Here is a 13396-nt window from a genome sequence, read left to right on the forward strand (position 1 = left end):
TGAAGATATTGTTCTAACTGACATTACTTGCTTGAAGAAACACATCAAAATAGCATAAGTTGGCTGCAGACTAGCCAAATTTTCAGACTTTAAGATAATTTTACACAATTTAATTTTTTTATTTATTTTATTTATGCAAAATGCAGTAGAGTGTGCAATTTTGGGTGCTCCACAATTTTTCTAAGTAAGACCACTGTTGCACAGGCTGCCCTGGTTGTGGTATTCTTCCAAGTGCAATTCACAGTATTGGTTATCAGTTTTAAAGCCCTAAAAAGTGACTTGCAGGATCATCTTGCAGGATAAGGAAGTGCAGCATCTGCTGGATGGAACAGCCTCTCCCTGAGATTCAGATGGCTCCACCCTCTTGGCCTGGTCTAGGACAACTCTCGCTGTGAACAGCTTGCTGCGGGACAGCTCGCCAGGGGACAATTCCACACAAGAAAACTCAATGAGATAAATGTTACCCACCATTGTTTCTTCAACATTATTTTCATTTTGGTCTATTTCCACAAAAATGGAAATAATGTCGAAGACGCAGTAGTAGATAACATTTATCACATTGAGTTATCCTCTGTGGACCTCTGTCCCGCGGCAAATTGTCCCATGGCGAGTTGGCTGCAGTGAGTTGTTCATAGCAAGTTGGCCGTGGTGAGCTGGCTGTGCCAAGTTATTCCATTCCGCCTTGGCTTTTCAGAGAGCTGTTAAAATCTCCCCCCAAAAAAACATTAGGGGAGCCCCATGTACATGTTTTTGTTACTATGGAATTGTTTTTTTTTTTTTTTTGCTAACAAAGGATTATTTTCATCAATTGGTGGTGGTGGGATTTATATTGGATGGATTGCTCACTGCCCAGAGTTAGGCATTTAACATGGGGAGCTATATAAAATTTCTAAATGAATAAATTTCTCGTACTACTTCCTCATTATATCAGGAAGAAGATACCCACCGCTTTTGAGCAAAATGGAAAAGGAGGTGCAAAAGCTGAGCGCAGGCGTGTGCCAAAGTCTTCACTACAGCAGAGTGAAGGACAAGCAGATGAGAAGGGAAGTAAAGAAAGGCGTGATGGGAGAAGATTGGAGAAAGGGAGGTCTCAAGACTACTCTGACTTCCCTCCCCATTTTGAGGAAGGCCAGACAGTTAATGAAGAAAAACAGAGGAAAGAAGATGAATATAGCCGATATAGGAGCGATCCAAATCTTGCAAGGTACCCTGTGAAACCTCATCCTGAAGAGCAGCAGATGCGGATGCATGCAAAGGTTTCAAAAGTGCGGCATGAGAGAAGACACAGCGATGTTGCCTTGCCTCATACCGAAGTTGAGGAGACTGAGGTGCCTGAGAATAGCCTTGGAAAGCATTCACAGTTGCAAGAAACTCGGGATATAAAATCCCAGATGGATGCCCAGAGGACACACCCAGTAGAAAGAACAGGTGATGTCAGGGTTTCCGTTTCTAAACAATTAATTTCCCATACTCCATCAACGCCCCGCCATAGCATGGTTCTGACAGAACATTTGGAATCCAAAAATCACGATTCCTTTAAAGCACAAACTCGCTTAGATCCTAGCTCAGCTCTTCTCAGTCGGAAAGCAAAGCGAGAGAAAATAGAAACCATGCTAAGGAATGATTCCCTTAGTTCTGATCAGTCAGAATCAGTGCGACCATCTCCCCCAAAACCTCATAGATCAAAGCGTGGTGGGAAAAAAAGGCAGATGTCCGTCAGCAGCTCTGAGGAAGAAGGAGCATCAACACCTGAATATACCAGCTGTGATGATGTAGAAATAGAAAGCGAAAGTGTCAGTGAAAAAGGTAAGTCTTCCTTTTTAAAAAAAACAAAAAGTATGGTACATGCTTGAAATGTGTATGTGTGTATATGTGTGTGTGTGTATATACATACACATATATGTATGTGTATGTATGTGTATACACATACACACATATACACGTGCACACATATAGGTATACATACACTAGTGTTATGCTAATATGGTGAAGGTAACTTTTTAAAATCTGAACTACTGCAAGCTCTTATGGTTTGGGTTAAATCTTGGTAAGGCCATTATAGTTATTAAAATACTATAGTTATACAAAATACCTTGTGAACTCTAAAACTTCCTCCTTCTGTTATGTATTCAAGAAGGACATTGAATAATATTTATATGTTACTTATATGTAAGGATGTAGGTCTATACATATGTTGTATATAGTATGTTTTAAATGTTTGTTATGTGTGTGTACACTTCGAGAGGAAGCAACTAAATTTCATTTTTATGTGTGCCATTGTGCCCACAGGAAAAAATGACAACAAAGGTTGTCTGTCTGTCTGTCTGTCTGTCTGTCTATCTATCTGTCTATCATCTATCTATCTATCTATCTATCTATCTATCTATCTATCTATCTATCTATCTATCTATCTATCTATCTGAGTTTCCTCTTAATGATGGCCAGTGAAAATAAGCAGTAAGGGCTTCCTTTTCCTTGTTTTCCTCATCTCTTTCCTTCCCTGTCTTCTGTGTAGTTCGTATGTTTAGGATCTAAACAGGGGTGTCAAACTCAATTTCATTGAGGGCCGCATCAGCATTGCGGTTGCCCTCAGGGGGCCGGGTGGGTATGGCCAGGGTGAGCGTGGCCTACTGGGTGGGCGTGGCTAGAGTGTGTATGGCCTACTGGGTGGGTGTGGCCAGCTCTACATCGTTCGCATCAAGGGTGCCTATGGGGGCCTAGGCAGGAGTGGGACAGATCTGAGGGTCTCTGGCAGAAGGAGGGCCTCTGGGCCAGGGCCAAGGCAGTGGGGGCCGTTCCCTCACTGTTTCCAGGATGGCTTCGCGGGCTGCATGAAACCACTTCGCGGGCCGGATCTGGCCCCTGGGCCTTGTGTTTGACACGTGTGGTTTAAATGACATCCCCTTTTCTTCCTTTTTTCCTTAAAATTATTGTGCTACGGACATGAAATTTATCTCTGAAAATGCAGAGTTCATACTATGATGTGATTTGTACTTATTCCATATACAAAGTTAGTATAAGAAAGTGTTAAGGATGCTGAGGAAATTGAAATGCAATGTTTTTTTTCTAGATGTCTAAGTGGCAATTTTTTATTTTTTTATTTTTCATTTTACTATATGGTTACAGCAACTTTATTCTCCACCAGCTCTCTGTACCACCAGTTGCAAAAGAACACTTTAATCACTACACCACACTGATTTTCCTTCCACTGATTAATATCGGACACCCCCCCTCCACCCCCCACCCCACACACCTGGCTGAGTTAGAATAGAATTTTTCCTCCTTTGTTTAGATAATTTATAAACTTCTTTTTACCTCAAGCGCATAAACAAAGAATGGAAAACCCAAAGCTGGCTTATTCTGCATAAAGAAAAGCAGGCCGGTTTCCCATGTTAAACTTAGAAGATTACCTAGACTCCTTGACATGTTCAGTCACATCGCAAGATAACATGGTGGTCTTCCGTGTTAAGGAAGCCTGCTGCAAAAGTGTAATGCATCTGGTTGGGACAGGCGAAATGAGAAAATCAGGTTAAGTCTTCATCTAGGTCAAAGAACAAGACGAGGCAGTCCTGCTTTACCTAAGCACCCTAAATTATTGTTCCTCCAAAAGAAAGATGATATAGAATGTAAGACAATTGACAAAGAAGGATTAGAAATAGGAAGAAAATAGGAAGGATTAGAAAGGAAGAAACCGCACTTTTCTCTGTTATCATATTTTCAATATATCTAAGATGACCCTTCCTTTTAATGGTACATTATTTGGGGGCTGGGGGACTCTACTCTCTTTTAGTATAAAAAAGAGAACGATGCTCTCTCTTCTCCAACAATTCTCATATTGTTGTTTTCCAACAACCACCATTTCAGTCGATGGCTTCCTAGTAAGATTGGCCATTATAGTCCACCATGAGAAGCAAATGTGAAATTTCATATTTTTAACCATAGACTTAATTCAACAATCCACACTATCTTGCCATGTTGTTAGTAAAAAGGTAAAGGTAAAAGTTCCCCCACACATGCGTGCTAGTCGTTTCCGACTCTAGGGGCCGGTGCTCATCTCTGTTTCAAAGCCGAAGAGCCAGCGCTTGTCCGAGGACGTCTCCATGGTCATGTGGCCGGCATGACTAGACGCCAAAGGCGCACGGAATGCTGTTACCTTCCCACCATAGTGGTCCCTATTTTTCTACTTGCATTTTTTTACGTGCTTTTGAACTGCTAGGTTGGCAGAAGCTGGGACGAGTAACAGGCGCTCACTCTGTTATGCAGCACTCGGGATTCGACCCGCCAAACTGCCAACCTTCTGATCGACAAGCTCAGCGTCCTAACCCACTGAGCCACCGCGTCATTTTAATGACCCGTAAAGTAAAGGGCTTTTTACAATGTGTGTATTTATAAACTAATGTGCAAGGTGGGATTAAGTTTCTAAGAAAATTTGTCCCCTGAGTCCCCTGACTCAGTTCCAAAATCCATGCCAACAGCAGCTGCTAGAGGAAATAGGAGCCTATAGGAAATAAAGGAAGCTAAGATTGGTAGCTGTCTTTAATATACAGGCAGTCCTCGACTTACAATGATTCAATTAGTGACCACTCAAAGTTTCAAATGGCAGTGAAAAAGTGACTTGCAACCAGTCCTCTTACGCCCAATGTAGCATCCCCTCAGACACCTGATCACAATTTGGATTCCTGGCAACTGACATGTATTTAAGATGGTCCATGGTGTCCTGTATGACCTTCCCAATCAACTTTGAACAAGCATAGTCAATGGAGGAGGCCGGATTTTCCTAATGATTGTGTGAGTTGCTTAACAACTGCAGTGATTTGCTTAACAACCATGGCAAAAAGGTTGTAAAATCAGGTCAACCACTGCCTTACTTAGCAATGGATATTCTGAACCCAACAGTGGTGATAATTTGAGGACTATCTGTGTACATGCCAGCACTTGTGTGTGCAATGAAGAATTGTTGCAAGTTTTAGATGCCTTTCCTTAGAAGAGAAAAAACGCCTAAGAAATCTGGGCTTCCACCCATTCTTGGCTAGTTTTCTGACTCAGCTATAAGATTGCAGCATATATTGTTTGAAAGGCCAACCTGAGCCTTTACATTATTGACTACACAACTAGTGAATCGATGAAAATAACATTTTCAAAAGGAAATTGGAAAGTATAAAATTTTCCCAACACCTGAAGAAACTGATGCAGGCAAAAAAATAATTGCCTCCCTCAGGTCTAGTGTGCGGACAACATACTCCAGCAATACACACACAGAGATCTCTGCAATGTTAAACAAAGCCTTGAACATAGGGGCTCCATTCCTCTCCATTATTCTTCCATGGCTGCAAAATAAATAAACTAAGATTTTCCTATCATGCCATTTAGGGATTAACATTTCCTGATCAATTGCTAAAAGATCGCCTTCAAACCTAACATTAATCTGCTTTGTTTGGCAAGCGAGAATGTAATGCACCATCCATTTTTTCCATTTTCTACACAGGAACAGATCAAGTAAAAAAGCTGAAAGTCTTTGTAGGTGTGGCAAGGTCTTTTAAAGAAATACTAAGTCACCTAAAGCCTGTAAATCTTTTCCTCATATACATTCTGGCTTAGTGCAGGAATCAAAATGAAAGATAACAATAATTGGTGTAATATTCATTATCATCATCATCATGTTTTTCCCACAGGTGCAGGATCCGCTTTTCAGATCAATATTGATAAAGAATATAAGAATATATATGCGTGATCAAAGAACCCTATGTCCAATTCAGGGGTGTCAAACTCACAACGTCACGTGACGTGTCACGACGTATCGTGACTTTTTTTCCATTACCTGCAATGGGGTGGGAACGGTTTTGGCATGACGCAGGCTGGCAGTTTGACACCCCTGATCTAATTGTATCTATTAGCTAATGCAAACATAACATAATATTTCTTTGCCCATCATCACCACTCTCTGCTGCACATATCTCAAATCTGCTTGGGCGGGCTAGGATGATGTGAAAGAAAGAGTGAGGGCTTACATCTGTCCAAGTGACATCCAATTTAACCTAACATGCATTATGAGTATGTTTGTAGTATGAGTAGGCAGCATGAGCTGGCAAGAATCAACAGGTAAAATGGTGTTTCTAGACAATCAACTTTCCAATTTTTTTTTCATATTTCTGTTCTTAATTGAATATTTAAAGAAAGAAGAGAGAAGAAGCAGTGAGAAAACAGATTACAAATGGAAAATGATAACATTTGGATCCTTGGCAAAATTCTCTTGACTGAAGCAAGCTAATTGCACAATTGCACACCTTACCTTGAAGTACCTTTCTCAGTTTCTGGAATAACCCAAAGCTTTTCTCACTAGACCGTCAGCTGACAATGAAGCCAGTTCCCTAAATTCTGCTGAGCAATAATGGCTCACAATATTTTTAGTGTAATTCAAATAAACAAGATATAATCTGGAACATAAAGCCCACATTAAGGATATTTTAAGAGTTAAGTTAATTGTTCACTTTCAAACCCCAATAGTACTTCTTACAAAGTCCTCCTCTGAGGATTATTAAGAAAAATAGAAAACATGGATGAAATAAAATCAGTGAACAAGACTCACTTTAAGCCTAGTTGACAATATTTCACTATACCTATAACACGTTGGTTAAAACTAAGATGGAAGTATCCATTGGAACACAGTGATCAGTCCAAACTAATATTACCAATCCCCCTTGCAGCTAAAATTTACTACAGGTAGTTCTTGACTTACGACCACAATTGAGCCCAACATTTCTACTGATAAGCGAGTCAGCTGTTAAGTGAATTTTGCCCCATTTTGCAACCTTTCTTGCCACAGTGGTTAAGTGAATCACTGAAGTTGTCAAGTTACTAACACAGCTGTTAAGTGAATCTGGCTTCCCCATTGACTTTGCTTGTGAGAAGGCCGCACAAAGTGATCCCATGGCTCTGGGACACTGTGATAAACATGAGTCAGTTGCCAAGCATCTGAATGTTGATCACATGATTATGGGGATGCTACAGTGATCTTCAGTGTGAAAAATGGAGATGAGTCATTTTTTTTTCAGCGCTGTTTTAACTTTGAACAGCCACTAAGTGAATTGTTGTAAGTCGAGGATTACCCGTACAAGGAAGAAGCAAGATTAATAGGATCACAGGAGCCAGAATTTCAAAATTTGAAGCCAAAGGACTGCAAGAGTAGCTTTCTGGCATTCATTTGCAACTACTTTGGGAGTCAACCCAAAACTTCATCTGTTGATGAAATTTTCTTTTTTCCTTTTCTTTTTCCAGTGAAAACAAAATGTGCCTTTTATTAATGAGAATAACGTCCTTGACAGGTTGAACATTCAGTGGGTACATAGAGAACATTGTATGCATATAGTCTGGATTTCTTTAATCTATGCCAATGTGAGCCTAATCATAGCTTGGCCTAGAAAACGTGGATTAGGTTTGCTCCTCATGACAATATTAGAAAAGTATTAAATACGATATCAAATCTGTTTTTTGCTCTCCATAGAGGCAAATGAGGTCAAAAGAAGAAAAGCATTGCTGCGTAATGGAAGTTGACCTGATGCAGTCAGTTCACTCCTCTCCCCTCTTTCTCTGTATATGCTTGTCAGGTAAAACAGCCCAGTAAAGCGAACAAACTGCTTTTTAAAATGCCCCTTCACAGTTCAAAGAAAGATTTTTAGTAGAAATCCGTGCTGGAAATATACTTAAGTATCAACGATAAGAGCATAGCCTTCTGAGAGCAGGGAGAGGGTCCACTTACAGCCAGATCCAGAGGTTTCTGTTTCTTCTGTGTTAAGTGTTTGTTTCTTGAACATTTATTGTAACAGCTATTTCTGCCTAGTTTCTTTCTCTTAGTTTATGCTGACTTGTAAGCGTGCCTTTTAGATTCATTATAGCATGTTCATGGTCAGGTTTTCATATTGTTGTCCTTTAATATAACATTGATACAATTATTTTTCATGGTTATGTTAACCAGCTTCACTAAGCCGAGAAAGAAAAGGATACGAATTCAACTAACGTTGAATTTATAGAATAGACCTGGAAGTATAGAATAGAATAGAGCTGGAAGGGACCTTGGAGGTCTTCTAGTCCAGCCTCTGCTTCAGCAGGAGAACCTATACCATGTCAGACAAGTGACTGTCTAGCCTCTTCTTAAAAATCTCCAGTGACGGCGCGCCCACGATTTCTGAAGGCAAGCTGTTCCATTGGTTAACTGTCCTCGCTGTCAGGAAGTTTCTCCTTAATTCCAGGTTGCTTCTGTCTTTGGTCAGTTTCCAACCATTGTTTCTTGTCCTGCAAATACGGATGAATAGAGGATTTATAGGTTGAGAATTAGAAGGGTGACCCATTCAGTGGATCAGATGAATCAAAACCCAAGAATGAAGACAAAGAAGAACTAAAATCGGAAAGTGAGTTTTAAAGAGTGAGCAGGTAGGAAAAAAATTAGAGGGGTACAAGACAATATTTCTGAGAAACTTCAGCACTGGTAGACTGATTAAAAGAGAGAAAAGTATTGGGAAAGTTATTGAAGTACTACAATGTTGGAGACTGACAAAGACAGCAGGAAATAAATCTATGCAAAAACTAAATGGGTAAGTTAGAAAATGCAAAAAAGCACAGAGCAAGAGGGTTAATGTTAGTTTTGGATTTCTACTTCTGTTTTACTCCAGCACTTAGATCCTCTCATCTGGCACCTTAAAGATGGGTTGGATCTGGAAGATGAAATACAGCACATCTAGGGAGCCTTAGGTCAGTTGGACAAAACAACAAGGGCTGCCAATGAAAAGCTTCCTTACAGTTCTTACTGACCCATTTCTCTTAGTGAAGTTTTGAAGAAACACCTCTGGGCTGGATTGTTCCAGAGTTTTCTGTGCCTGCCTTGGATACGAGAGCCAGTTTGGTCTAGTGGTGAATGTGCTGGCCTAGAAACCAAGAGACTGTCAGTTCTTGTCCCACTTTAGGCATGAAAGCTGTGTAGATGACTTTGGATCAGTCACTGCCTCTCAGGCCAATCCACCTCACAGGGTTGTTATGGTAAAGAAAATAGGAGGAGGAAGGGGTATTAGTTAGGTTCACCACCTTGAGTTACTTATTAAAAAAAAGTAATAAAGGAAGGATAAAAATCTAATAAATAAATAAGAACCGGGGAAGGCATCTGTCATTCACTTGCTTATAGTCCAGTCCATTTTTGCAGACTTGGCTTTTTCGAACTGACAGTCCCAAAGAGAATTTCACAGAGACAGCAGGCCTGCTTGATGCAGTTCAGAAAACACAATGGTAACTGAATGAACGGCTGTAAATTTTATTTGATACTTGGACTGTGTTAATTTCAGTCCGTCTGAACTTAACAGAAAAAAAAATGATTTCAGTGGTGGTAAGGTGGGGTAAGGTCTTTTGCATTATACTGCCTGGGTTCAGATTCCAGCAGATAAAGCATTTTCCAGCTTCTGCAGTGAAGCAAACATACTGCTTCGCGAGATCCTTAATGGGAGCCTGTGAAAATGATTGAAGATGCTCCATAGGCAGAGAGCCTCTTTAGCACTGCATGGACTGCGTATGGATTATTGCAGTAATCAGTGCTCACTCTACACTGCAGAGATTTATATTTATGGCAGGTGCTCTGATGGCCCTAATTGATGCTAGCCTTGTAGAATGTTTGACATTGCAGAATCCTTTGGCACAGGCTCAGGAGACAAGAACTACAGGAAACAAGGACTCCTTATAGATTCACTTTCTACTGATTTGGTTTTGGGTGTTTCCCCGCACCCTTGCGATTATGGTTTTGCTACAGACTGAGGCTGGAATTCAGCAACCTGCTCAGAGCTGGTTCTGCCTATTAAGACACTGCGAGCTGATGCTGCTATGTATGCTGGTTTCCTTCAGTTTCTTCTCCATTCCTTGCATTCGGGGACAGGTAATCATGAGGGCCTCTTGGACTGAAAGACTGGGGGGGGGGTATCTGTAAAATATTATTGTCAATAACTTTGAGTTTTGGAAAGGGGTGATCTTTGTGATGAGGTACAAGCATGGGCTTTTAAAATTTTGGAATCACTAAGCCATTTTGTTCTTGAGTGTCCCTTTCATTTCGAATATTCTAGACTTCTTTTATATGTTTATATTTTTTTTAAAAAAATATTCTTTGACTTTTAATGTGTTCTTCTACCATAAATACGGTGTGTATATGTGTGTATCCAGAATTAGAAAAATAACCTGCCCATAAATGCAATTCTAGATCAATGCAAATGTTGCTTATGTAGATTTATGATTTTGCATGTTAATGAAATTAGAAATTTCAGAGGTTTTGATGGCCAGGGATATAAAATAATTCAGATATTATTTTTAACAGATCTGTTTAGACAAAAGAGTTCATGTACCCAGCTTTTCTTGAATCGTTGTGGTTAGTAAATTTGATAGCTTTCATTCAAATACCAGTCTGCAGTCTGCATATTCTAATGCAGTAAGCTTTTGCAAAACCTTTTTATGCAGTATGTTCAATTGAATAATGCCTCTATTTTGTATATGCTTTGTTAGTTGGCCTCATATGTAATAGTTTAAAGTCATGAAGATAGGGGTGGGTAGCTTATCCTAGTCAAACCCACTTTGGTTAGCACAGTAAAAATATTGAAATAATATTGCCATATAAAGAATTATGTAGAAAATAAAAGGATGAGGATTGAGAAATTAATCATATAACACTGGTCAGTTATTTAGACATTATTTTTAAAATAATAATTATGTGCATCTTATTTGGACAAATGTCTGTCCCTAAAGGACAGAAATTCAGTTGCTTTGGGACATTTGACAGGTTTGAATTTTAACATTTACAGATTTTATTATTATTACCTGTATTATCTGTAATATTATCTGTAAATTTCATTTAGTTTCAGATGGTTATTTGTGATTTTTTTCCTATTTAAATCAAAAGTTAAAAAGCATATAGCACACACCTCCCCATGGCAAGTAGGAGACTTTTATATCAGACAAAGACAAGGAGAATGTCTCTTAATTAAGGCCTTTTATAAAATGTCAGTAGCAAAATGAATTAAGAATCCTATGCTAGAAGTTTATGTGGACTGAGCAGATAAAAGAAATATCTTAATCACCTACAGTGTGTATCTGAAGGCATTATCCGTTCTGGTATTCTGTACTGTTCTTTGTGTAGTTTGATCCATTCTGTTGTTGTTGTTTCCAATCAACTGAATCTGGTTTTACCAATAGAGGCCTATATGGTGTTGCTCATGGTCCCTTGATGCAACTGCCAGGAAGCAGTGCTTAGGAGACCCAACAGTAAACTGGTAAGGTCTCCCCCTTCTAGTTAGTTAATATTAGTCAGCCAGTTGGATGTCCACACTGATGCGCCCTAAGAACTGTATGCCCATGTTTGCTGTACGCTAACTTTTGTTCTTACATATTCAAAAAGGAAAAGATACTAGGTAAGAATTCTGCAGAGTCAGCAACACCTCTCCAACTAAAACTTTCAAAGGGCCTGACCGATATGTGCGTGCTTTTAAATGATGTGAATGGAAGTAAAATGAGCCCAAGAGTTATTTGGAAAATGGAAAGTTAATTTGTCAAAGTCAGGGGCTTTTCTTCTCGCCATCGCCCCCGGATTACAGTTTTCTGTGTGCATTTTTATTTGATGAAACAGTTTTTATCTGGGATTAATTTTAAAGAAGGGTTCTATCCACCCGGCATGCGCTGTTTTAGTCTCTTGTAGCTCGCCATAATTTTCAGGAGGATGTTAAGGGGAAATTTATGATCAGCATGTAATTTTGAAATGACCTTTCTCTTTCTCCAAATTACAATGGATCATGTCTATGGATAGTATCAGATTTATTTCCTCCCCTATCTCTGCCTTTTTGGCTGCCCTATACTCCATTGATATTGCCTAATTTTGTCACCTCCCACCATCCCAGGTGACATCTGTCCTCTTCTTCCTCCCCCCACTGCTGACAAGGTGTGCTGGTTAGCCAGTTGCTGGCCCCAAGGCCTCAAAGGCTTATTCAGCCTTGGCAAAGCCTCACTCCTTCACAGGCCTTGTGAAGTCCCCATAAAGCCTCACAAGGCCTCCAAAATGACTCTGTGCAGAGGTCACATGAGGATCTTGTGACAGGCCAGCCACTGCCACAGGCAGATGTTCCTCATCATCAGCGGGACGAAAAGGATTGCAACAGTCATTGGGGTGGGGTGTGTGGCATGGGTAGGCAATGCAATGTTGGGTGGCCAATAAGGCAGATATACAGTAGTGGAAGATATAAGCACGTGAGGGAAGTTGAAGGACGCACCGCATAGTAAATGTAGATGGGCTGCCAAGGACCTGAATTTGATGATGTAGCAGCAGAGATGCTTGCAAGGGCCATAACCTTTAGGACCAGTCATAACCTAGTATTCATTCAGAGCTGCTGTAACTTCAAATGGTTAGGCCCAGAGAATGCTATTAAGTTTAAAATGTTACTTTTTGTAGTCCATTCAATCCAGTTCTTAAATCACTGTTTACTTATTCTACACCTTGCTGCGTATTACATATTTAAATAAAGAACATGACATTGAAATAAGCATAATAGCAGCAGCAATGATAATAATGATGTATGAAAGATGGTGAAGTATATATTCTGTATTTCAGCTCTATAAAATTCTTTTGACCCTGACCCTGACCTGAGGTAACCTCCCCATCACAAGAGCCATCGCAAGACTCAATGATGACTCATACCTGGCCCATCACAAGACCTACCACAGACCCTCACTTGACACACTTCCACACATGAAGCTCTTACAAACAAAACACCGACACTGCCTCCCCTTAAACTCTGCTGAAGATGTTACCTAGCCTGGTAATGAAATATTCAGAAACCAACCCAAAAGCTTAGAGAACGAACTTTCATCCTCATCCTACACCCGAGCTACAGATATTTGCCACTATTGCAGTTCTTTTATATTATTGTGACTATTGTAACATATAGATGGGGATAGAATTAAAGGATAATGGCTTTTATTATATAAGTTCAAAATATAGTATTTATTTATTTAGAAAATTTATATAGCTGCTACTTGCTCAAAGTGAGTCTAGGCGATGTCAACACTGCTAACATCAGATGTTCTTGCTTTGACAAAAGATGAAGAAGCAGCTATTTCATATTTAAAACTTGTGTGTTACTTTTAGAGCTAGAATCAGTTGATGCTGGGGGGAGGAGGAAGAATGTCTCTCAAGGCTGTTCTGAAATAAGAGAAAATAAGAATTTGGCAAGTTATCTAATAGAAGGGAAAACTGACCCTTCAAACTAATTGGAGAATGTGATTAATGACAGCAATGAAAGGAGGAGAATTGTGTTTAATATTATTGTGCTAAGGGGAGGGGAATTCAGATTCCAGCTTCCAGCAAGCATTGCCGATGTTATAGGGC

At 39.8% G+C, this 13396-nt stretch overlaps 1 protein-coding gene across 6 annotated transcripts in view; it reads left to right on the forward strand.

Moving 5' to 3' along the window:
* The window catches only part of RIMS1 (regulating synaptic membrane exocytosis 1), a gene marked incomplete at both ends in the record, with an annotated part of 304965 nt that overhangs the window by 185111 nt on the left and 106458 nt on the right, over positions 1-13396 (forward strand). For 5 of the 6 annotated variants that reach the window (XM_081313244.1, XM_081313245.1, XM_081313246.1 and 2 more), the window contains one exon: positions 9859-9910. In XM_081313244.1, the coding sequence (XP_081169370.1) occupies positions 9859-9910 (52 nt within the window). Of the gene's footprint in view, positions 1-931; positions 1807-9858; positions 9911-13396 lie in introns of those variants that run through there. The other variant, XM_081313224.1, reaches the window with a different exon arrangement.

The sequence above is a fragment of the Vipera berus genome, assembly GCF_964194415.1.
Source record: "Vipera berus genome assembly, chromosome: 1".
Classification (NCBI taxonomy): Eukaryota; Metazoa; Chordata; class Lepidosauria; order Squamata; family Viperidae; genus Vipera; species Vipera berus.